Source organism: Girardinichthys multiradiatus, chromosome 23, assembly GCF_021462225.1.
Source record: "Girardinichthys multiradiatus isolate DD_20200921_A chromosome 23, DD_fGirMul_XY1, whole genome shotgun sequence".
Taxonomy (NCBI): Eukaryota; Metazoa; Chordata; class Actinopteri; order Cyprinodontiformes; family Goodeidae; genus Girardinichthys; species Girardinichthys multiradiatus.
In genome coordinates this window covers 45,860,659-45,886,233 of record NC_061815.1, presented here as the reverse complement: position 1 = coordinate 45,886,233, position 25,575 = coordinate 45,860,659, and the positions used below count along the sequence as shown (strand labels likewise).

The 25,575-nt window shown below is 38.2% G+C and overlaps 1 protein-coding gene across 1 annotated transcript; it reads right to left on the bottom strand.

The window, feature by feature from the left end:
* Positions 1-5,161: 5,161 nt before the first annotated feature.
* On the bottom strand, positions 5,162-25,365 carry anxa5a (annexin A5a). The gene is made up of 12 exons (XM_047354088.1): positions 25,211-25,365; positions 23,961-24,045; positions 21,459-21,553; positions 19,899-20,012; positions 16,583-16,673; positions 15,738-15,817; positions 15,375-15,425; positions 11,313-11,406; positions 9,532-9,627; positions 9,300-9,358; positions 8,348-8,470; positions 5,162-6,142 (listed from the first exon to the last, which is right to left on the bottom strand). The coding sequence occupies exons 1-12, from the start codon at positions 25,274-25,276 to the stop codon at positions 6,083-6,085; spliced, it is 1,014 nt and encodes a 337-aa protein (XP_047210044.1). The 5' UTR covers positions 25,277-25,365; the 3' UTR covers positions 5,162-6,082.
* Between the last annotated feature and the right edge of the window lie 210 nt (positions 25,366-25,575).

The window sequence follows — 25,575 nt, the reverse complement described above, 5'->3', positions numbered from 1 at the left end:
CTACTCTCCAATTTTGCATTATTTGCTGTTATTTCAGCTTTTAACTTTATGTTCTCTCTCTGTTTTTTCATTCCCTAGAAGCTACACCTGGCCTGACTCTATATCTACCTGTGACACCTTCCTGTAGGGGGGCATCGGCCAAGCTGCTGCTACCAACAACTTAATGCTCACCTCATACAGATGATATACTTGGTCCTGTCTTTCAGTGTTTAACCCTGTCTCTCCTGGACATAGCTACTGGCTGAGCTTTTACTGTGACTTACTGTATATGCTCTTTTTCATACTCTAAAATTAAAAACTGGCTCAGAGTTAATCTGTCTGTCTTTGCTAGATGAAGCCACTAAAAGAGTTACATCCATTAACATTTCACTTTTCTTTCCCATAGAAAGGACTCCTGGATCAATCCTTCTGTGTTCTTTTTGTGTCTCTGCTCTGTTCTCTCAGATCCCCAGTCGGTTGTTGCAGATGGCCGCTCACACTGAGTCTAGTTCTGCTGGAGGTTTTTTCCTGTTAAAAGGGAGTTTTCCCTCTCCACTGTTGCTACATGCATGCTCAGTATGAGGGATTGCTGCAAAGTCAATGCAAGCAACTGCCCAATGTCGCTACATGCTCATCCAGGAGGAGTGAATGCTGCAAGTCACTGACTCGATGTCTGCTGGGTTTCCTTAGATAGAAAAGGTTTTCACCAATTTGAATAAACTGAATCCTGTTTGGGGCTGCACGATGGTGCAGTTGGTAGCACTGTTGCCTTGCTGCAAGAAGGTCCTGGGTTCAATTCCCAGCCGGGGATCTTTCTGCATGGAGTTTGCATGTTCTCCCTGTGCATGCGTGGGTTTTCACCGGGTACTCCAGCTTCCTCCGACAGTCCAAAAACATGCCTGTTAGGTTAATTGGTCACTCTAAATTGCCCTTAGGTGTATGAATGAGTGTGTGCTTGGTTGTTTGTGTGTTGCCCTGTGATGGACTGGCAACCTGTCCAGGGTGTACCCTGCCTCTCGCCCATAGACTGCTGGAGATAGGCACCAGCTCCCCCGTGACCCACTATGGAATAAGTGGTAGAAAATGACTGACTGAATCCTGTTTGATAGTTAGGATTAATTGGAATGAATGTACCTGACTTAAAATCTGTGTGATTCAATTGAATTGACTTTTTAAAGTGCCTTGAGACATGTGTTGTGAATTGGCGCTACATAAATAAAACTGAACTGATCTGAATTATTATTTCTTGCATTTAACAAAATAACTATTTGTGGAAGTTTCAAAGAAATCCAGAACATAGCTCCACAAAACCACTACCATTTGCACTGTGTGCTTGTTACTTTCAATTACTACCTTTTTATTTTATTGATCTGTAAAACTCTGTAATTAGGGCCCACACTGCGCAGAAAATTAGGAAAGATTTTCATGCCAAAGACTGGTAAAACCTTTATGTTTAGTAAATAAATTTCATTAAGGATGATTTGGAAGTTGGAGAATGGTAAATGTTAAATGGTCTGTACTTGTAAAGAACTTTATCTAGTCCAAGGACCCCAAAGCACTTTACACTAAAATCATTCATCCACCTATTCACACACTGACAGTGGTGAGCTACATGGAAGTCACAGCTGCCCTGGGGCAGACTGACGGAAGCTAGGCTGCCATACAATTGGCGCAACTGAGCTCTCTGACCACCATCAGCAGGCAATGAGAGTGAAGTGTCTTGCCCTAGGACACAACAACTCAGACAGAGAGAGTGGGCATTCGAACCGGCAACCTACAGGTTACAGGACAAACTCCTACCACCTGAGCCACAGTCGAGTATTTCGTGGTTCATAATCAGTGTGTTGATAATTTTGTTAATTATTGCTCTGTATCTGTTAAAGTTTTGTACTGAAACTTGAAATATGGCATGAACTTGGGAAAAATTATTCTCTGCATCTCTGCAACTTCTGGCTTTCTTGCAACTTTCGTTCTAATCACTTAAGAAGTTAGTACACACCACAAATTCTTTGAAGTTTATTGTGAAACTTGACGAATAATGCTAGTGTTGCTGTGTGGCCCCAGAATAGTAGGGAGTTACAGGTGGTGTGACTGGCTGCATCTCCTGATTGGCTGACAAATATCAGTCGGTCAGACTGGAAATGAATGAGAACACACTTCAGGACTTTTTACCACAAAGGAGATTTGGCACTGTGTGTCTGGCCCACATGCTTATTTGTGTGCCTTTGTATGTGTGTAACTGAGCATTTGGTTTGAACAGAGCCTCAGCTGAGCAGGATTAAAAGAATTAATCAAACTGCACAAAAATGTATTGTTGGTATGACATCATGTTGGATTAGTTTGTGTTGTTAGTTGCAGCATAAACTTCTCTACAGCTGATAAAGTCACAGTGCACATTTTTACAATAGAGTGATTAAACAACCGAATCATGACAAAGATTCATGAGCATCTCAAAAATGTTATATAAGCATATTACTGTGTTTAAACAGTTTAAATTTGAGAATAAAATCTGACACCAGTGTTGTTTGCTTTGATCTGCTGTTGATCTGCTGAAGGAGACTGATTTATGAGCGTCAGAGAGCCAAGACCCTTACCATACGGTCAAGGGAAAATGGCTTTGACCATGAACATGTTTTTAAGCATCTGGTTTGAGTTTGTCTTTGAATTGCTTTTTCAGTTACAGTGCCTATTCATACCCCTTTAACTTATTCACATCGTTATGTTACGAAGACAAACTTAAATATATTTATTGGGAATTCATGAGAAAGATCAACACAAAGTAGCACATAATTATAAAGGGGAAGGAAAAGGATATTTTTAATATGCATTTGTGTTCAGGTCCCCCTGAGAAAACACTTTGTAGAACCACCTTTGGGTGCAATTACAGCAGGAAGTCTTAGCATTTCTCTACCAGCTTTGCACATCTACCAACTGATCTCGTCTCTGTAAACCAGTTCAAGCTCAATCAAATTGGATGAAGTGTCTGTGAACATTAGTTTTCATGTTTTTCCTCAACTAGATTTAGACCATTGCAGTAAAGCTCTTGATGTATGTTTAGTCCGTGTCCTGCTGGCACTAGCTCAGCCTTCAAGTCTTTTGAAAGCCTCTAACATGATTTTTACACGATTACCCTGAATTTAGCTCACTCCATCTTCTAACAAACTTTGAACAGCTTCTCTGTTGGTTGGGGATGGTGGCTGTGGAGGAACCAAATGAAGGCAAAGCAGAGGCAGAGGTTGAGCAAATATGAAGATACTGAAAGAAACTTATGAAAACATTGTCCAAGGTCCAAGGTTCCACTTTTTGCTCCGCTACATGGTGTTATGGTATTTCATTCCTGTTGTTGTTTTTTTTTTTTTACTACACAGAAAGACAAATAATCTACAAATGTATAATAATTCAGTTTTAATATTTAAATTGTAAAAGTTAAACCTGACTGTGTTATGGTGCGTCTGTTGAATCAATTCACTTCTTGCACTTCATGCTGTTTTCTTTTATTTATTGAGCTACTTTCAAGTGGGTTATCAGGAGGGTCCGGTTGACAAAATATAACTCATTTCCTATTAACATGCCTTTAAAATTAATAACAATTAAACAAATTCAGTCAGTCCATCATATATCTGCAGTGAAACCATTAGTCATGCAACTGATGGAATAACTCAATAAACTAAACAAATTATAGCTTCAAACTAATTCTGTTAAAATGTTGTTTGCAACGCTTGATTGTGTTTCCTGCCACCACCCTCCTGTATAATTTTTTAAACATAATATAATATACTTGTACACATTTATGCTTGCAATTCAATTCAATTCAGTTTATTTATATAGCGCCAATTCACAACACATGTCGTCTCAAGGCACTTCACAAAAGTCAGGTACATATATTCCAATTAATCCTAACCATTGAACAGTGCAGTCAGAGTTAGTTATTTATTCAAATTGGATAAAAAGTTTTTCTATCTAAGGAAACCCAGCAGATTGCATCCAGTCAAAGATTTGTAGCATTCACTCCTCCTGGCACATTGCTATTTCTCTTTCAAGCCATGTCATCACAAGATAGTTTCTATAAAGAAGCATTTCGAATTGCTATCCCTGAGGAAATTATCAACGGGACACTTATTTGGCAAAACCACATCATGTCTGAAACTGCATAACAATAGGACAATCTAAAAAGCAAAGCAGCAGATAATCCATTGGCACTAGATTAACTGCAATGTGAGAACATCAATCTCCATATTGTGTTCGCAGAGAGAGCAGCAGCCTCATTGGTAGTCTTTCAAAAGTTTGACTCTTGGTTTCATTTTATGTCATGTAGCAGCTACAAAATGTATTTCATTGGCATTTTATGTGATAGACCAACACAAAGTTGTCTATTATTGTGATTTGGGGTTGAAATGATTTAAATGATCAACATTTTATTTTCAAACAGAGATCTGGAGAGTGTGGTGTAGATTGTTAGTTAGCCTCTTTACTCAGCTACCCCTAAATAAAATTCAGTGGTTAGAGGTTAGTTAGAGAACATTAGAGAACAAACAGAACCATGAAGACCAAGGATCACAGCAGGTGATGATAATATTCTAAGCTATAAGATGTGCTGTTTGCAGCTACTGTTTATCTAAATGACACAGCAAATAGGTCTAAGAATGTGCTCTGGTCAGCTGAGACCAAAACTTAATTTGTTGCCCTACATGATTGAAAGTTGACAACGAACATCGTGTTGAAAGCATGTTTCTCACGATAAAACATGGTGTTGGCAGTACCATCCTGTGGGGATACTTTTCTTCCGCAGGGATATATAAGCAGGTCAGAGTTGATGGGAAGATGGATGGAGCTAAACAGAAGGCAATCCTGGCGGAAAACCTGTTAGAGGCTGCAAAAGAGTTAAGACCGAGGCCGTTCCTGCAGAACAACAACACTAAACATAAAGCAAGCAGTACAATGGAATTATTTAGATGAAAGCTTATTTATGTATTAGAATGGTCCAGTTAAAGTCCAAACCTAAACCCAGTTTAGGACTAATCAATTCAATGGCATACACACAAACACACACACACACACACACATGCGCCAACTTTCATCTGATGATCCTATCCTCTGTTTTTATTCGTGAATCTAAAAATAAAGTGATAAGAATGAAAAATGTGTTTCCGTCACTATCACAGAGAGCATTATTGGAAACTTGTAAGAGGGATTTCTCACAATTTATTGAGCTTTTCACAAAGACTTTACATATGAGACTAGAGAATTAATGTAACATATGAAGAAATATGCAAACAACACAGTAACACATTCAGAGACAGTAAAAAGCTTATAAATCCAGCATCTGGAAATGTGAGATAAACCAATAAAATCTATTACAGTTTAAGAAAAATGAGACATGTTCAACTTTAAGAACTTTAGTTTTAGGACCTTTCAATGAATATATAAAGTTAAAAATAAACTCTAAAGACCTATTTGTTTTATATCAACGTTGGTTCCTTTAGTTCACTATGGTGAAATCTGGGGCGGATTCTAAACTTTGCTGCCACCCTGTGGTCCAACTTCCACAACCTGGACCATTTGTCATCTTCTGTGGATTAACACATGTGTCCTTCATGAAAAGCTCCTAATTTAAGCCAACAAATGTATAATGAACTTCTATTACTTATTAATTACTGACAGCAGGTTTGGATTTCTACTCAGGATCAGCATCTCATTTGTTATTAATGACAGCATCAGTGCAGTGGACATGTTGCCTAAATAATTGATCAGCAGTATTGTATTCTGTGAGCTGATTTAACACTTACAAAGAGCACGAATGAGGTAACCAATTGCCATCATTGTGAACCTGACTAGAAGCAGCAACGTAGTACCCCTTATCATTTAGTACACAATGCGTTTTTCTATTTTAAAATCAAGCCTGCTTCTCCACTGACCACTGAAAAAGGGCTGCTGTTTAATGAATACATGAAGTTAACTGTAAGTGGCATTCATGGTGCAGATATGTGGGTGTGATTTCCATTAATCAAATCAACAGTAAAGTCAGAAAGGAAGAGGAACATGGATCAATATCTTATTCTTTGTGAGTAGAACTGTGTCACAGTGGCTCATCACTCAAACATGATTAATCCTTCCCACCACAGAGGTACAGCAAGGCTTTCTGGTAGTCTCCTGCTGTGTCCTCCTGCAAAAAGAAAATATATGAAACCATTTTTAGTCACAGGCAGAATTTTCTCTTCCTTTTGTGTTTCAATTGATCAATTTCCCTTCAGTGTTTTTCCAGAGACACACTGGATGTAACAATGACTCTTAATGTGACATGTGTGTGGGTGATGATCCATGATTGGATCTCCTGCTCCTCCTCTCCACATGGTGATGTACCCTCCAGCAAAAGATACAAGCTCAAACTGCTGATGTGCTGTTTCCCATCTGGGAGCAAATCACATGTTCCAGCTGTGGAGGAAAGCCTCTTGATATTGAAAGGATTGTAATTTATGCACAAACGTCAAACGTACAATGCTGGTTTACAAGTTCACATACACTCATCAGGGGCAAGAATGTCATGTTAATTTGGGTCTTTTAATGATACAGTTAACCCATTGTTTTTCCAGGGTGGATTGAGGATAGTTCAGACTCTTCTTAATAAATATCATAGAGCTCATTTAAATCGGTTAGTTAGGATCCCTTCTTTCCATACATTTTCAAAAGGATTGAGGTCAGGGCTTTTGCAAAGTCTCAAGCATGCAAGCTGTCAAGCATGGTGGTGAAACCATCATACTGAAGGGCTGTTTTGCTGTCTGTGGTACTGGTAAATTACACTCATTGGGTGGAACTTTGAAAATAGGGAACTACTTCCAAATGAATAAACTTGATTTACTCAATAACTGTTGAAAAGTAGAAACAACGGAGTTTTTCAGCAGGAGAATAACCCAAACACATGTCAAAACTAGTTTTAGAATGGATAAAGCAGGCTAACATTATGCTTCTGGAGCAACCCAAACCATGGAAACGTACCATGGTTCGATATTTCTAGCAATATCGAATATATAGCTAGACTTATGCCAGAAGCTTGTTGATAGCTTCAAAAGACCTGTGGCTTTTCTATGCAGTTATCTAAGGGACATTTATCCAAATATTAGTTGGGACTTACAGGATGTGCACATTTGAGCCTGTATGTATAATCGTGACTCTTTGGGGTTTTAAGAACATCCACAATAAATTTGTATGCCTAATTTCTCTTTTTAAAATTCATTGAAAATGTTTCCTGCATCATCATTCCACCATGGAAAATGGAATTATAAAGGTTCATTTATTTTCACTCTGTTCAATCTATTCAATTCAAATAGTTTTTACCCAGATAAGTAAGGTTACTCAAAATGTATATCCTACATTCATACCTATATAATAACTACCAGAAATCTAATTGAAAACAACTGAGATAAAAAAACTATTTGTCTGAGTATACCAGTATAACTGTTGATGACATCATAGCCCTGTTTAATGGGCTTTTTGAATGTTTGTATACTTTAGCCAGTGATCATTGTGGTCATAAGACTCTGTCACAGTTAAATTTTTGGTCAGACACTGAAGAGTTACATTGTGAAGTAAAAAAGATGTAAATGATTTATGTAAAACCCATAGATGTAGGAACCTTTAGCACCTGAGAGAGAGAAACCTTCTATATTCATTCTGTAGCAGCAAAATCCCATAAGGTTTAAATCACACTTGGAAGGTAAAAGGGAATCATGGGGACTGTGAGTATTCAGAAAATAAAAAAGCAGTGTCAGTTTTGGCTTTTAGTAAAAGAAATGATACACACAAAACGCCAGCTGTGAGAACACTTTGTTCATGTAAAGAATGGCTTTTTGGTAATCTTTAGAAAATCTATCAAAATGATTTTATAAACAGAGAAAAACTAAAAATATAATAGCTTTAATTGAATAAAATATAAAAATGTGATTGAGAATACATTTTGTCCCATTCATTTAAAGGTTATTTGCTAATGTCCTATTTATCTATTCTGGCTTGGGAGTTTCACAAGTAGAGGGTGATAATTCTTCTCTGTGTGAACATCTGGTCCCAGGGGAAAAGATTAATTCACTTTGGCATGTGTGAGAAGCAGGAAAGGAGTCTCATCACAGTAAACAAGACATTTAAAGTAAATTAGCAATCTCTACTCCATCACTGCACTGACACAAGCAGCACACCCCCACCACAACCAGCTTGGTTTTTAAAGCCATGCAGTGGGATCGATGAGAACATGTAGCCAAGGTGAAAAGTGGAAGACGAATGACTTCACATCCTGCAATCTTTACTGAGGGACAGGAATATTTAGTGGATTTATTAAATACTAAATAATGTTATTTTTTTGACTTCTCATGATTAGTACCTGGATGGTAGTGTAAAGAGATTGTCCATACATCTTCTTGAAGTTTGCTCTGATGTCCAACATGTCCACCTCACTCCTCGACACCATTATCCTCATCAGGGAGTCATCATCAGTTCCAGCTCGCTGAACACAAAATATGCTCAATAAGACAGATGGTCAAAGTTAAGATGGGTACGTTTAACAAAAGTTACAAAAGTAATCTCTTACATGTTTATTTTGTTTGGTGAATTAGATGCAGCGAAAAACAGTCCTTTGAAAAAATATTTGGTTATTTAAATTGTCCTTTTTTCATCAATCGATTAAGGCCTTTTTCTGGAATTGTCAATTACTTTAACAAAGCAACGCAGACTTTCCAAGAAGAAAAAATTGCATGTACGCACAACTACAAATTGTACATAGGGACCAATTGCAGGAAGACGAATGGAAATTGCTCCCTCCTCAGTGTTCATGCAAAGTGGTCTTGATTAAAATCAGTTTAAGTGATTCAGGCATTAACTTCTTAAAGTCAAGGGTTAAATCAGTGTTGTTTCTACACATCAACAACAAGAACTTAATTAAGTGTGTGATAAAGCAGCTAATGTCCAAAGAAATAAACTGAAAGAGATTGACAGAGCCTGAACCACTTCAAAGATAAAAAGAAAGTCTGAAAACTTGGAGAGAAAATGTGCAGATAATAGGGATAGCGCAAGACCTTGCACATTACTGGGTGGTTTCTCATTACTTTCAATTTCTGTCTTAAATAATTATTATGAAACAAAATACACTACTTGACTTTCTTGTGGAAAGTGGGATAGGAAGATTAACCAGTAATGAAAGAGGAAAAATGTCACTGTTGCTTGTCTTTTTGCTATTTAATTTGCAACTGGTCAATTTGTGTTCAGTAGCCCTAAAGTGCAGCAAATAGCAGCGATATTTTCTTGTTTCAGTGTGTGGATGGAACCTTTGCACCTACCCTCATGGATTTATGGAGGCCTTCAGCAAAAAAGCCTGGGACATTTCTGGCACATTTCACTATGGAGAAAATACGATGAACAAAAGACTGAGTTTAGGTAGTATTAAGGTAAATTGTGTTAAACTGTCAACACCACATGTTGCCAAAATATGTATGACATGAAAATACAACTCAGAGGGAGTACTGGTCTTTGTCATTGCACCCAGAAACATACAGAAATAGTAGATCTTACCAACAGCCAGCAGTAAGTCTTCCAGATTCCTGGTGGTCTCGCCTTTAATGCTGTCCTCTATGTCAGAGCCAGACAGTTTCTTGTACGCATCAAACACTAGGAAAACATTTCATTGTTGTTCTTTTTGTGATTTTGATTCAGTTTGGTTGGATGTATAACCTGTAGTATAAATGGATCACTACCATAACTGTTTCTTAGCACCAAATATGCAATGCATGCGCAAAACACACTTTTCACAAGCTAAAGCACAAAAGAGGTCCTAAAGCTCGAGAGGCTGATCAATTTAGTCATCATACAAACTGTCTTTTAAAACACTTTTTTTTTTTTACCTCTTCCAATCTGAATAACCGATCACTGAATGTCAACAGATTGAAAAGTTATTAATCACAATTAATGTACAATTTGGAGTGGTTTCTTTAGCAGGACATTTTATCTGTTTTTCTAAGGATTTCAAAAAGTATTTTCCTTTCCTTAAAAGAATAAATAAGATATTTTAAGTGGTTTTATGTTAATAGGTTATAATCAGCAGATAGGCTTCTTTAGCACCTACATTTCGATGAAACAGCATTTCCAGTAAATGGTATTTTAGAGGGTTGCATGTCAAAATCTTCTGTAAACAAGTCCAGATTGTCAGAGTGTTTCATGCAAACACTGTCCCTCAACCTTTACACCACTGTCACATTTACATTGGATGGATATTTATATAGAAACCTATAATTGTACACAATGAAACCTGAGATAGTCCATTATGAACATGTGAATTTTTTTTGACACATTTTCGTCAACTTTCCAGAGTTCCTATTAGGGCATTTGAAAGGATAAGCACAAAAAATCACAAATAATTTGAGGCAGATTGTTCTACGCACACATCAGACTTTAAACATGGAACCTGCAAAATTTGAGTGGACGGACGGACGGATGGAAGGACGGATGGATGGAAGGTACTGACTGCTCAAAACATCTTAACAAAACCGTAGTAATAATGCACTATGCCTTAATTGTGAAACAAATCCCATCATCATCATCCATCCATCCATCCATCCATCCATGTCTATACCCACTTCTTCCGTGCTGGGTCGTAGAGGAGCTGGTGCCTATCTCCAGGAGTCTATGGGCGGGAGGCAGGGTAAACCCTGGACAGGTCACCAGTCCATAGTAGGACAGCCGAGACATACATGACAAACAACCATGCACACACCCATTCACACCTAAGGGTAATTTAGAGAGACCAATTAACCTACCTGTCATGTTTTCGAACTGTGTGTGGGAGGAAGCTGGAGTACCAGGAGAGAACCCATGCATGCATGAGGAAAACATACAGACTCCCTGCAGAAAGACCCCCGGCTGGGAGTTGAACACACGATCTTCTTGCTGCAACAGTGCTACCAACTTCACTACTGTGCAGCCCGAAAAAAAAATTATTTCTAATTTTTCACCTTGTTTCCAGCATATACATCCTTAAACCTAACATGGTTTTCTGCTGTCCAAACACATCTATTTCATACCTTCATAACTTTGTTTCCTCAGACTGAGTTATTACTAGTCATAACATGTTTCGCCACCTGCATCTGCAGTAAACAATATTTGCCTCAGAGGAGAGCTGCTGAGGTTGAGGCTGTTGTGTATCTCACCTTATAACACCTGGTCACTCTCTGTGGTGTTGCTGAGGTCTAGATATTTGGGCCACTTTGCTAATCTACTTTGTTTCCTTTTATTGTCAAAGGGCCACCATCAAGTGAGCATTGCGATATTATGATGCCATGGCCAAAGCTAAACCCCACCTTTCTGGAGATGCTCTGAGCTCCTGTTGCCAAGAATCGTGATGAATTTTTCCTCGTCTGTGCCAAACTTGCCCTCACCGGCAGCATACAGGTCCTGTAATGGCAGAGCACACTTGTGTTCACACATAGGCAGCCACCTGGCAGAGCCGGTGTGACAGCAGTAATGAAGGGCTTTGCAATGAAGAAAAACAACTGAGAATAAGAGTGCTTCAGTTTCTTCTCTGCTGTTACTAAGAAATTCTTACCCTTAGGTTTATTTCTCTTCCTCTCATACAACTCACATTTAGAATATACAAATTACAAAATACCATGATCATATGATAAAAGCATCAAACCTTGTAATTTTTTCCTGAAATGATCACTGAATGGTTTAGTTAAAAAAGACAAGTGTGATGTCCTCACAGAAACATTATAAAAAGGTTTCATGTGTTAAATTCCAATTCACTGCTCAATATTAATAATGACAAATGACTTTTAGACAAGATGTCCTCTTACTGCAGGTTAATACTAAGTCAGTTCAACAGTAGCTGCTTTATAGAGGAATCCTGCTCAAATAAACCTTTGCCTTTAGCCGTTCTACACCTCAGAGAACAATATGTTGGCAAAGAGGATTAGAGAATGTAAATTCATCTCTAATTTAATATTCTGGTCCTTGAATTGTTGCTTATAATATGCCTCTGCATTTTCACATCTATAAGCTATTTGTGTTGCCTGTTAACAAATGTAAAAACGGTCACCAAATTAACATTGAGGTGTCTCTTAAATTCCCAAGAGGTCCGGGGAGTCTGTTCTTGCAATTTGCATTGTCATATGGCTTAATAGCTTTCTATTATCAGGGTAATAAAGTGCAAATGTGGGGACTACTCTATCTGTATTGGATGATTATGCAGCTCATTGTGTTTAAAGCCAATGTTCTGTAGCATTGCAAGAAGAGATCAGAATCAGAATCAGCTTTATTGCCAAGTTCGTGCATACAAACAAGGAATTTGACTCCGGTACACTTTGCTCTTTTGTTCTGTTTTTGCATTACATAATATACAAATTTACAATTTACAATGTACAATATACACATATCTAATAGAAAAGGTGCATTTGCAACATCTGTATGCTGTTGTTCTGTACTCTATTAAATGTTCATCAGAGAAACAGCCTGGGGGAAGAAACTGTCTCTGTGGCGGCTGGTTTTAGTAAACAGTGCTCTGTAGCGGCGGCCTGAAGGTAAAGCTCTAAACAGTTTATGTGCAGGGTGTGTGGGGTCTGCAGAGATTTTAGCAGCTCTTTTCTTGACCCTAGACCTGTATAAGTCCTGGATGGAGGGAAGGTCAGCTCTGATTATTCTCTCTGCATTCCTGATTATTCGTTGCCGTCTGGACCTGTCCTGTTTTGTGGATGAACCAAACCACACTGAGATGGATGAAGACAGGACAGACTGAATGATGGCAGTGTAGAAGATGACCAGCAGCTCCTGTGGAAGGTTGTACTTCTTGAGTTGCCTCAGGAAGTACAGTCTCTGCTGGGCCTTCTTTCGAACAGTGTCTATGTGTGAAGACCATCTCAGGTCCTCAGAGATGGTGGTTCCTAGGAATCTGAAGTGGTCCACGGCAGATACAGTGTTGTTGAGGATGGTGAGGGGGGTGTATGGGGGTGGTGTTCTCCGAAAGTCCACCACCATTTCCACAGTCTTGAGTGGGTTCAGTTCCAGGTAGTTCTGACCGCAACAGTGGACCAGCTGATCCACCTGCTGTCTGTATGCAGATTCATCACCGTCCTGGATCAGTCCAATGACAGTGGTGTCGTCTGCAAACTTAAGGAGTTTCACGGACGAGTCCGATGAGGTGCAGTCATTTGTGTACAGAGAGAAGAGGAGTGGGGATAGAACACACCCTGGGGGGCACCAGTACTTATTGATCTGGATCGGGAGAAGATGCTCCCCAGTCTCACCTGCTGCTGTCGGTCCGTCAGGAAGCTGTTGATCCACTGACAGGTGGAGGCTGGGACGTTGAGCTGGGTGAGCTTCTGGTGGAGGATGTCTGGTATGATGGTGTTGAAGGCCGAGCTGAAGTCTACAAACAGGATCCTGGCGTACGTCCCTGGACGGTCGAGGTGTTGCAGAATGAAGTGTAGACCTAAGTTAACAGCATCATCAGCCGACCTGTTTGCGCGGTAAGCAAATTGCAGGGGGTCCAGCAGGGGGCCTGTGATGTTTATCAGGTGCTTCAACACCAGCTGCTCAAAGGATTTCATGACCACAGACGTCAGGGCTACAAGCCTGTAGTCATTTAATCCTAGGATGGTGGGTTTCTTGGGAACCGGGATGATGGTGGATCGTTTGAGGCAGGAGGGGACCTCACATTTCTCCAGTGACTTGTTGAAGATCCTTGTGAAGATCGGAGTAAGTTGATGTGCGCAGGCTTTCAGACATGATGGGGAGACATTATCAGGTCCTCCAGCTTTCTTTGTTTTCATGTGCTGAAAGATCCTATTTACATCTTCCTCTGAGATCTTTAGTGCAGACAGAGGATCTGATGGTGGGGGGTTGGTTGCTTTATGGGAGGAATTTGTTCCTGAATGGGATGTAGAGGGGATGATTTGAGGTGTGAATGGCTTCTTGTCATGTCTGCAGTAGAAGCCATTCAGACGGTTGGCCAGGAGACACCTCTGTTCAGGATGGGTGGAGGGGCTCTTGTAGGCAGTCAGGTTTCTCAGACCAGTCCATATAGCTGAAGCAGCTTATGTAGCAAGAGTTAGTTGTCCTTTTCTGACTTTAATATAGAGCGATGGGAATATTATGTTTCAATGGCTATAAATACAATTTTATGACAAACTAAGTACACCGTGTAGTTCAACAGCCTTTAGTATCAGTAACTCAGTAGGTTTTCTCTGTATGACATTGTTAGTATCTATCATCACTGTGGGGGGGTTCAGGCCAACTCTTTTTAGGTCATTGATGTTTACACACATTCATTTACATACATCTGTCTTATCGCTCTGTGACAGCAGGTCCATCAGGTAGAAGTTTGGAGTTTGATTGGCTAATTGGAACACTGATACTTTTCCAGCCTTTCTGTCTTAGATTTGATTGGTTGGATGGTTTCACATTTGACTGAAGAATATACTGTATTTTTGTACAGGTGATTTCATGATCAATTGAATGACTGCAAGGTGCCTAGTTTATGTGGGTGCAAAACAAGCTCAAATTATCATCCCTCTACCACTGTGCTTGACAGTGTTTGGTTTTCTCCAAACACTGCGCTGTCCATTCTGCCCAAACATATCTACTTCGGTCAATTCTGGCCAAATTACACTGTCCCAGAAGTCCTTTGGTTCATTTAGATGCAAATTTCCAAACTTAATAACTCCAAATATGTTATTTTTCCTCAACGAGTCTTCCTCCAATTATCCTGTCAGGATCCTTAAGATTTAACCTCTAACTGAGGCCCGTAGACTCCTAGATAGAGCTCCTGGGTTTGCTGCAATTTCTTTGAGCATTGTATAATCTGACCTCGGTTTGCTGAGGCATCTACTTCTGGGAAGACTGGTATTTGTCTTAAATAAAACTTATGAATAGCCTGTCAAAACTTCTGTTTTTTTAATATATTTTTTTACTTGTGCTTTTATAAGGGTGGTCACACTGACGAGGATCAGTTAATGAAGTGCACTGGATAAGCAGACACCAACTCATTCCTGGTGAAACAGTCTGGAAACAACAATGGTTTATTGTCTTTTTGTCATGACTACACTGTACGAACAGACATAGTAAAGGGTGAAATAGGGTCTGACAAATGATGATGAAAAAATATTCTGATATTTAAATCTCAACATTTATTTACAGTAATGTACAAGTTTGTCTATGTAATTTTTGTTTGTGAAGATAATATCGATAAAAATATAGCAGTATTCTGAATATTTCCCATACACATTACATGTGTTTTGAAATTTAATTTGTGTAACATCTATGAGAGAAATGTTTGCTGATAAACAGAACAACTAAGTATCAGACGTTTTTGCATTTTCATTTGCTTGTAGATATTTCTTAGACTGAAATAGTTGGGATTTTGTTACCTGGGCGTCATTTTCGATTTTGTCCTCTTCAACTCCCTCCTCCCTGCTCCCCTTTGCATACAAACAAAGGTAGAAATGTAGGTAGACATGCAGGTGCAGAAGCAGAGAGACAGGGTGACAAACAGAAAGCAAAAGCAGGTCAGTCTGGATGAGCTCGGAGTACCTCTGAACTTAAGTTACCCGGGAAGATTTAATTATCCTGAGAGGGCCCCAGAACCTGGGATTACTTTACTGTCTCTAGTAAAAAGACACACAGCCAGTCACCACTCAACTTCAGACTTAAAGCTCTTATGACTGTATTGAAATCACCAGGGACTCTCATTATCATGACAGGAAAGTCTTCCCAGCAGGTCCCCTCTCTACCTGCAGCAGGATCACCAACAGTCTACCGTAGCTCCCTCCAGTGTCACTGCTGATATCCTTCTCCAGTTTGCCACCAAACTCTGAAGGAAAAATGAAAAAAGAACCAAAAGAAGCTTAGACTTATAGCTCAGTATAGTAGCTTGTGGAAGCGATTAATTGTTAGCTGTCCACCAATTCGCAGAACAGCTACAAACCGGAGTTATTTGATTCATTGATTAGAGGGACTCTCTTTTTTCAAGATCAACGAAACAGCTCTTTGGCTTTGGACCTTTTTTCTATGTTATGTGAAAAGGATCATGTGAACGAGCTCTGATCCTTGGCATCAGAATTATGTCTGCTTTCACACTAGTATTTGAATAGCTTATAGTAGAGATGAATGAGTGTATGCTTGGTTGTTTGTGTGTTGCCCTGCGATGGACTGGCGATCTGTCCAGGGTGTACCCTGCCTCTCGCCCATAGACTGCTGGAGATAGGCACCAGCTCCCCCGCGACCCACTATGGAATAAGCGGTAGAAAATGACTGACTGACTGACTAGTAGAGATGCAAAAGGAAAAGACGATGCAAGACATTAAAGTCAGTGGTTTTTCTGAGCAGCCCCCTCTTTAATTGCATGCAGACATACTTGACATCATATAAGGATTAACCTCAAATCTACCTAAAGCTACCTAAATCTCATCTTTAGATGATTTAAACTGTTTAAATCAAGTTAAAAACAGTTCTTACACATCTGTCATGGGAATTCTCAAAATTGGTTTCATGTTTTTAAGGAGTAATCCATCATGGTTTTGGCTCACTAACTCCCAGTAATCATATTTCTTTGTTCTGGTCAGCTTTATTACATCACCTTTCTTGTAGACTTTGATGATTTCTTTAATCTCTTCACCAGTCCTGGAGGCCAAGATCTCAATCAGTACTTGATCATCAGTCCCTGCACCCTGGGAACCAGAGTATGTACATGCTGGAGCTCAGTATAAAACAACATAGATGTACTGAGGACAACTCATTTCAAATTTTAACAGCCTTTTAAACAGGGATGTAAAAAGGAGAAGATGCCAAATATCTTCAAGATGAAAAAGCATTCAATCGAGTTTCATCTATTATGTTTTTATTATCAAGAAGAAAAAACAAAAACAAAGAAAGGCTTCAGCATTAATGCCAAATATGAAAAGACATTAAGATGTGGATGTGAATCTCTAAAGAAAAAGAATTTCAACCTCTGACCCTAAAACGATCTGAAGCAGATAGGGAGAGAAATGAAAGCCCAGCCAGTGCATAAAAATGACACCTCATGACAGATGATTTTCATTGTCGAGAACAAGTGCCATATTAAAACATGCATGAAGCAGACCCAATGCAGGAAGAGCTTGTCTTTCTGCTTTTTGTAAGATGTCCCAGCATTTATAATCAGTTGCAGATCTGAATAGAAATAAAATAATTAATGCTGATTTTCTGAATATAAAACGGACAAAAACAGCAGCAGAGAGGTTTAGATGAAACCTTAGCAAGCGAGAACATTGTTAAAATCAAAGTAATTGGCTTGTGTCCGAGCTTTTGTCCTTTCAAAGTGAATTGTAATGTAATGGCATGCTGTTTATTTCCATTGCTATTTGGACCATCAAAAATAATTAGGAATAATTTGTGGATTTAGCTTTTTTGAAGGAAATAGTGGCTTTGTTTTAACCTCACTGATCATTTATGATCATTTGTTGCTTAAAAAAACCAGACAATAAAATGGCTATTTGATTAGTCGTGTTTATTAAAATATCTGAGGTTTTTAGGGGTAATTGCTTCAAATGATAGATCACCGTGAAGTGACTGACTGGATGCAACTGGCCGGGCTTCCTTTCATAGATCTGTCTGTCTTGTGAAGTGGCTTGAGCTAAAATTTGCTGTCCACTGGTGCAATATAAATGAACTGAATTAAACTGAACTGTTCGATCGTAGGAAAGCATAGTGGGTCGCGGGGAAGCTGGTGCCTATCTCCAGCAGTCTATGGGCGAGAGGCGGGGTAATTAAGAATGTTTATAATTATTTTTGTCTCAAATTGTGTTCTGAAATGCCATCCAATTTATCCCATGAAAAAATAGCTGTCTGTTGCTTTTTTTTTGTTTTTTGTTTTACAGGATTCGCCTAAATATGTGAAAACACCATTATACCATGGTGCCCAGAACATTATCCTGGATTTGAAGGAAACTTCAAACATGCAGGAAACAACAATAATGTTGCAGAATTAGTTCACAGTTGGTGATGTTTTCAAAAGCTCACAAAGAAACATCTGTTGGCTTACGGTGACAAAGTGTAAAGTTGAAAAATTTGCTCTGCAAATGGTAGCAAGGACAAAACACTTTTTTAAACTATAAAAGAAAAACTAAGGCCTTTCATGCATAGAGAGGTCTCAGTCTTTCAGTCTGTAACATTGTTGCACCAAAGCTCCACTGAAATAATTTGATTAATTACTTTTAGATTTTTGGCTGCACGGTGGCGCAGTTGGTAGCACTGTTGCCTTGTAGCAAGAAGGTTCAATTCCCCTGTTTCAATTCCCGACCAGGGGTCTTTATGCATGGAGTTTGCATGTTTTCCCCGTGCATGAGTGGGTTCTCACCGGGTACTCTGGCTTCCTCCCACAGTCCAAAGACATGCCTGTTAGGTTAATTGGTCTCTCTAAATTGCCCTTAGGTGTATGAATGAGTGTGTGTATGGTTGTTTGTGTGTTGCCCTGCAATGGACTGGCAACCTGTCCAGGGTGTACCCTGCCTCTCGCCCATAGACTGCTGGAGATAGGCACCAGCTCCCCCGTGACCCACTATGGAATAAGCGGTAGAAAATGACTGACTGACTTTTAGATTTTCATATTTCATAAGATCAGTAAATTAATGCAACCGTTTTCTTATTAACTAACCAAATGGTTTTAGTTGCTGACATTAGTTCTGTTAAATTTCATAATGAGACTTGAACCACTTGCACTTTCCATGAGGTTGAGAATTCATTTTCAAATATGACTGTTTTTTTTTATCAATTATTAGTATTATTTAACAGCCTAAATGTCATAAATGTTTGAAAACATTTATTATATCCTACAAAGTCTTCAGTCAACTCACATTTGCAGAAGTTACGTTTCCAAGAAAACAGAATTTCGAATTTAAGTATTTTGTTTTTAGACAATGGCTGCTTTTTCACTTATTTTAGTCACAAATGTGGTTCCTAACCATTTCCAGTGAAGCTTTTCTGGCTTGTTAAACTACCTCGCTCTGACCTTTGACCTACTCTGGCATGAAGAAGGCTTCTAAGTTCAAACAATGAACCTGTTTTCTGTCTACTAGGAAAGTATCATTATTGGATTACTGGATTCTGGCATTTCAATCTTTAAAGAAGGTTTACACTTCCCATTGCTCCTCTTTTCCTCCCAGAATTTTAGCTCCTTTTTAAACATTTATGACTAAATTACTGCAGCAGCACATCTGCAACAGTCTTTCTGCTGTGTGAGGGACAGCAGCTGCAGCCAGACGACCGGTGGTGAACCAATTTGCCTATTCATAAATCAGTGAATACTAAATGAGCCAAAGCTTTAGAATTACATCTAATCAATTTTAAAGACAGAATTGTTCTTTTTTTATGGGGGGAAAAACTTCACTATAATCTAATTTTAATGAATGCAAATTAGTTCTTTTAGGGATTTAATCAACGTCAAGAAAGTCAGTCAGTCATTTTCTACCGCTTATTCCATAGTGGGTCGCGGGGAGCTGGTGCCTATCTCCAGCAGTCTATGGGTGAGAGGCAGGGTACACCCTGGACAGGTCGCCAGTCCATCACAGGGCAACACACAAACAACCACGCACACACTCATTCATACACCTAAGGGCAATTTAGAGTGACCAATTAACCTAACAGGCATGTTTTTGGACTGTGGGAGGAAGCCGGAGTACCCGGTGAGAACCCACGCATGCATGGAGAGAACATGCAAACTCCATGCAGAAAGACCCCCGGCTGGGAATCGAACCCAGGACCTTCTTGCTGCAAGGCAACAGTGCTATGTCAAGAAAGGAACTTTGTTAAAAAGGTCAAAACCCACCTGGTCTGTGAATTCTGGATAATTTATGCATATATATGAAACATGAAACTTGCACAAACTAAAGCGTTTTGTGAAAAGTATTATTAGTTACCTTCAGAGCCTTGTGTAGCAGAGTTGCATCATATAAGACCGGAGGCGTCATCAATGCCACAATCAGGTTCTCAAACAGCCCACCGAGCTCAGATTTCAGGGCACTGACTAAGTCCTGCAGCCAAGAATGAATGATAGCAAGAGGACCAGAATCATTAATAAATGTATTTGTATAGAAAATTACACTCACAATGTATTAGTCATATTGACAAAATGATTGATGCAGGTTGAAACAATCAAGTTAACAGTCTAGACATAACTTGAAAAAAAAAAGAGTACTCAGGTCATGTGTCGCAAGCATGAGGAGAGAAGATGAAATCAACTGATCTCAATTTATGTTAAATCTAACAATAGTCTAGCCAATAAACATCAAGAAGGAGCTTTAAAAAAAAACACATCACTTTCTTTTTAATTATTTGTCTGTATAATCTTTGAAATCTCTAAAAAGTTAATAAATTTCAAATCTTGCTAATATTCTTTATAGATTCTGCCTTTAGAAATCTATTTTTCCAAATGACCAGTTATGGGCAATCAATGTTTTTTATATTATGCAATAAAGGTGCTCTGAAATAGTGAAGAAGGAAAATAGGTTTTTCAGGGCCTCATCTTGATATAATGCTGTAATATTCAAAGATATTACAGGGGGTACTTTGCAATTACCTCAAGTGTATTTTTGCTTTTTTATCCAGTTATACTTGAGGCAGCGATTATATTTGCTAGAAAAACCAATAATATCCTCCACAGGGGGTCATTAAGCAAGTTGATAGTGAAATAGAACAGGAGGGGCATTAAAGCATGAAACGTCCATGTTCCTCTATAACAAGCTGCACAAATTTATGTTCCATAGAGACTGCTTGCCCTGAATGTTTTTCCTAAATGTTGGTTGAACAGGACATTAAACTTTTATTCCGGACATTTCTGAAAAAAATATTGCTTTATCTTTTTTATAGTTTTAACCTTTGAACATTTTCTGGGATTTTGCTCCAAAGATGGAGTCATGTATTTTTTCACATTTTCATATTGGTGGTTTGTTTGTAATTATTATCAATGATGTGACAACACAAAATGCAAAATCCTATCTTAATAAATATATATAGATTTATATACATATATCTACTACTACTACTACTATGTCTTTATACTTTCATCGGCATGTGTGTCCATCTAATTGATACAGACACAGTAATTTATGCAGAATGAAAAGAAATAATAAATAAAAGAGAATAGCTTCAGGGAAGGATACAAGTAAATCCCAACTGAGCACAAATGACTCCCTTTTGGGTTGTTTTTGAATAATTTTCAGTAGATTTAAGTTACAAAGCTAAACAGAGGAACAAGAACAAATATGAATTTTGATGTTTTAAACCACAATTTGAATAGTTTTTTTATGTCTTTAGCAGTTTTTATGAAGATTTCTATATTCATTTTCTTAAATAATGTGTGACCATGCATAAGCAGGTTCATGCCGACTTAGAAGGGCTTGGAGTAAAACATTATTTCTATTTATTGGTTAGTGACAGCCAGTTGCCTGGAGTTTTACATTTGAGTTTTCATAACTCACCTTCCCATAGGCTTTTTTATAAGCTGCTTTGATCTCCTGACGTTGATCATTGCTGCGGGAAGTCAGGACCATGAGAATGGCATCTTCATCTGTACCTGTAAGTTTTAGAAAGTATATTTACTGGAAAAAAAAATATGGACACTGCATTTTGATGAAGGATAAGAAAACTAAATATTTTTAATTTGCAAATAATTTACCAAAAAGACATACATTTCTTTTATGGTTCAATAATTTGCCACAGCTATTCAAAACGTGGAGCTAATTGATATCAGGCACTAAGTAAAAATATTGCTCATTTTGAATACGTAGAGGATTTATGAGCGCGGATGCTCCGAATTTTAAGGTAGCTGATATAATCATACAGATTTTAACAGTAGTTGAGCTTTCAGCCTGAGCTGGAGCTTTGATGGCTTTTGGAGAAATAATTATCCACCTCTGAAAAAACCCTAGACACCAACCAGTCTGCAAAGGTTCCCATTCTAAGGTTTTATGGATACAGCCACAATACAAACAATCAACCTTAACTGGCCACTGTATCAGCTGCTAAAAAAACGTACTTAATTAAAGGGCAAATATCATCATATACTGTATGTACATATAACTATAAATATTGAAAGCATAAAACATAAACTAATTATAATCTCCCTTGCAATGTTTTTAAAACAAATAAGTGATTTGAAACAAAAAACTGTTTCTGACAACAAAAAAGTCCTTTGTAGCCTCCCCTCTCTTAGAAACAGGAAATGAGGTCAGGATATTGGTGATGATGTGTGACATGGATCCTCATTGTGGATTGAATATATGGCGAATGGATGAGAGGTTGCTTTGGCGACAGAAAAAAGGAAACCGCAAGCAAAGATCATCCATATGGGAAAGGTGGGTGAGATCTCTGAAAGGACAGATTTCTCACAAACCAGAAACAGACTCTGTTTTGAAATATTTTTTGTCGCAAGATTATAAACCTTAGGGAAGGACAAAACATATTTCATGCCACAGTAATGACACATAGCGGAGACAGAGAGTAAACAGCCAAACCACAGAGGCATGCAGGTGTTTTTCAGGTAAGAAAATGATTTCTCTTCCAGTGGTTTTAGGTTTTGGGATTGTCCTCTGTTAGTACAAAGTGTCTGCTGATGTTAAATCACTGGTCTGTAATTATCATTAACTGTGACTGCTTTTTTTTAATCTCTGTCTGAGCCAAATGAATAAAAAAATGGCTGCAACTTGACCGTATGTCAGTATTTTAACTTTCTTTCTATCTACAGCAGGGGATATCATTGTTCAAACTGTGATATAAGCACCAAATTTTGCACAAATCCAGTTTAGGTCCCTGTATGAGAAAAAAAAACCTGTCAGCCACAAGATGGATGCCATTTTATTGACATTAAAAATTATTTCTGTTTCAGTAGTAGTTTATAAAGTATTTATGAGTATGAAAGTAACTGCAAATACCTGTTATTACATAAAAATGTATCTTATGTCTGGAAAAACTCAAATGTGTGTGTAATGGTAAAATATGTAATTGTGATGTGTCTTGACCAAACAAAGTAATTACCACTTAAAACACATATAAAGTATTTTACAAAGTATTTTTTTCCAAAGATTTAATTGGATTTATTAAATATTTTCACCCGTTAGCGTGCTGAAGGAGGAAGGAACATTTATAAACACTCACCAATTTCTTTCATGGCCTTATGGAGAAGTTCAGCATCATGTTTGGTGTTGAAATGAACAAAAGGTCTAACACTGCCTCTGTGACTAGTTGGCTGCTTGTTTCCAACATTCATCTTCAGCTGGTGGTTTTATTTGAAATACCAGAAAGTGACTTTACAATATGGGCTGCACGGTGGCTCTCACATTCCAATATCAAGTTCCAGTTTATTCCAGCTTTGGTTTCCGAATGAACCAAAGGCTTTTTTAGCCTAATGAGCTTTATTGGAAACTAAAACTCAATTTTCTTTGTTTTCTTCATCTTGTAAGATTATGCAAATATAATATTACACATGAAAACATTCTATTATCTTTAGGCTGTTTAACATTTGCTCTGTCTTCTTATTGTGAAGCTTTGCACTGTTAATTTGTCTGCTTTCATAGAAATGAGCTTTAACTCTCACACTTTATTCAGTTTTTTCTCCAGTACAAACACGTGGGTAACAAAAAAAAATGTGTTGTGGTTTTGCACTGATTGTAAACAATCTTATGATTAACTTATATGATTGCTTTGTTGGTTTTGTTTCAGCAGTAGTTTATAAAGTATTAGTGAGTATGAAAGTAACTGCAATACATGTTATTACATGAAAACATATCTTATGCCTGGAGAAACTCAAAGGTGTGTGTAAGGGTGAAATATGTAATTGTGATGTGTCTTGACCAAACAAAGTAATCAACCACTTAAAACACATAAAAATGTAAAAAGATTTTTTTTTTTCAAAGATTTAATTTAGTATTTTCACCATTTAGCGTGCTGAAGGAGGAGGGAACACTTAATCTTTAAACACTCACCAATTCCTTTCATGGCCTTATGGAGAAGTTCAGCATCATGTTTGGCGTTGAAATGAACAAAAGGTCTAACACTGCCTCTGCACTCCTGTAGATAGCAACAGAGAAGGCTGATAAACATATTTATTGAAAGTGACAACAGACGTTTTAACCTCATGGGTTTTAAAACAATTGACAGTGTTCCCTCAAACTGCAAGGTATCATGTTTGAGGTGTCCATCTTTATTTTTCACCTGAGGGTGTTAAAACGTTGCTCTATTGTGTTCAAAAGCATTTTCTAGAGAAAATGTAATTTAAATGAAAAGCAATAAAACATTTTCCTCAGCTGCAGCACCAACTAAAAGCTACTATAGAAGGAATACGTGGAAAAATTGCCTCATATCCCTTGCAATTAGGCTCCTGTTCATGTACTTCCTACCAAAACATTGTAAAAATGCCTCGGTGTTCTCGAGAGTAAACATTGTAACACTGGAACTATAAGTTGCAAAACAACGCCATGAAAATAAGCTATTTAATGAACTATACATAAACACAATTGTTCTGACAACAGACAGCCCTTTAATTGCCATGATTATTATAGAAGTAGAAGACTGTTTCTCTGTCAGTCAAAATGCTACCAGGCAGCATTGTCTCACACCTGTAACTGTAAACTTCAGCCCATTGTGGACACAACACACCCAGGCAGGCCTACAGAGTGTTTCCGCGAATATGTAATTAAATATGGTCATCAGCTGAAACTTAGTTCTCGCTACTTATCCTCATCAGGTAGTCTGAGGTGTCTCAGCACCTTAAATCAAGTGTATCAAATGAAGGTGCTCCTTTTCTCAATTCTAATAATGTAAGTATACTGCAGCAGGAAAACTCCTGTTTCAGTAATGAGCACAGTACTGTGAAAACTTCTAACTGTGAAACACGGTCATCTAACAAACATTTAACAGACATTACTGTAGCTGCCAATTAAAACAAATTGAAGAACTGGTGATGTATTAAGGGTTATAAAGAAAATGTTGGTGTCTCTAAATGAGTAAATGAGGAAGATCCTGCAGTGTCAGTGCCATTTAGGTGATTAGACAATGATGTTTTAGAAGCAAAATGTAGTTCATGAGTCAAACATCAAGGTTTGCCCTGTTGTGTGACTACAAAACACTGCTCTTAATCTTAGATATAGGAGTAAAACAGATGTTATTCAGCTGACTCTACAAGAAGGTTAATTTTTCAGTCTTTTTAATTAATAGAAAATGAAACAGAACTTACCATCTTGCTTAATGATGAGACGATAGGGTTTGAATCTGAAAGGCAAATTAACAGATTATACTTCATCGTGGCAGGTTAGCATGCCTAAACACACCAGATTCAGTGACAATCAGCATTTAGAATTGCTAACACGTTTACTGTTCTTACCAACAGGTATGGGTCGTCCTCTCCTTACAGGGGATCTGTGGCTCAGGTATGTTTTGTTTTATTATTATTCTGCCCTATAAAGCTCCTCCTCACAGGAGAAAGCATCCAAGAGGCACTCACCTAATCTGCTGGAGGTGTTGCATTTCGCTCCACGCCAGTGAAACAAGAGATAATGACCCCATGTGTCCGTTCATCTCTGTGTGTCTTTTAAAAGGCAA

Coding starts and splice junctions, on each gene's coding strand:
- anxa5a (XM_047354088.1), bottom strand. CDS start 25,276: ATGAAGTATAATCTGTTAATTTGCCTTTCAGATTCAAACCCTATCGTC. Junction 20,013..21,458: donor ATAAAAAAGCCTATGGGAAG/GTGAGTTATGAA, acceptor TCTTGGCTGCAG/GACTTAGTCAGTGCCCTGAA. Junction 15,818..16,582: donor CATCAAAGTCTACAAGAAAG/GTGATGTAATAA, acceptor TTTTTCCTTCAG/AGTTTGGTGGCAAACTGGAG.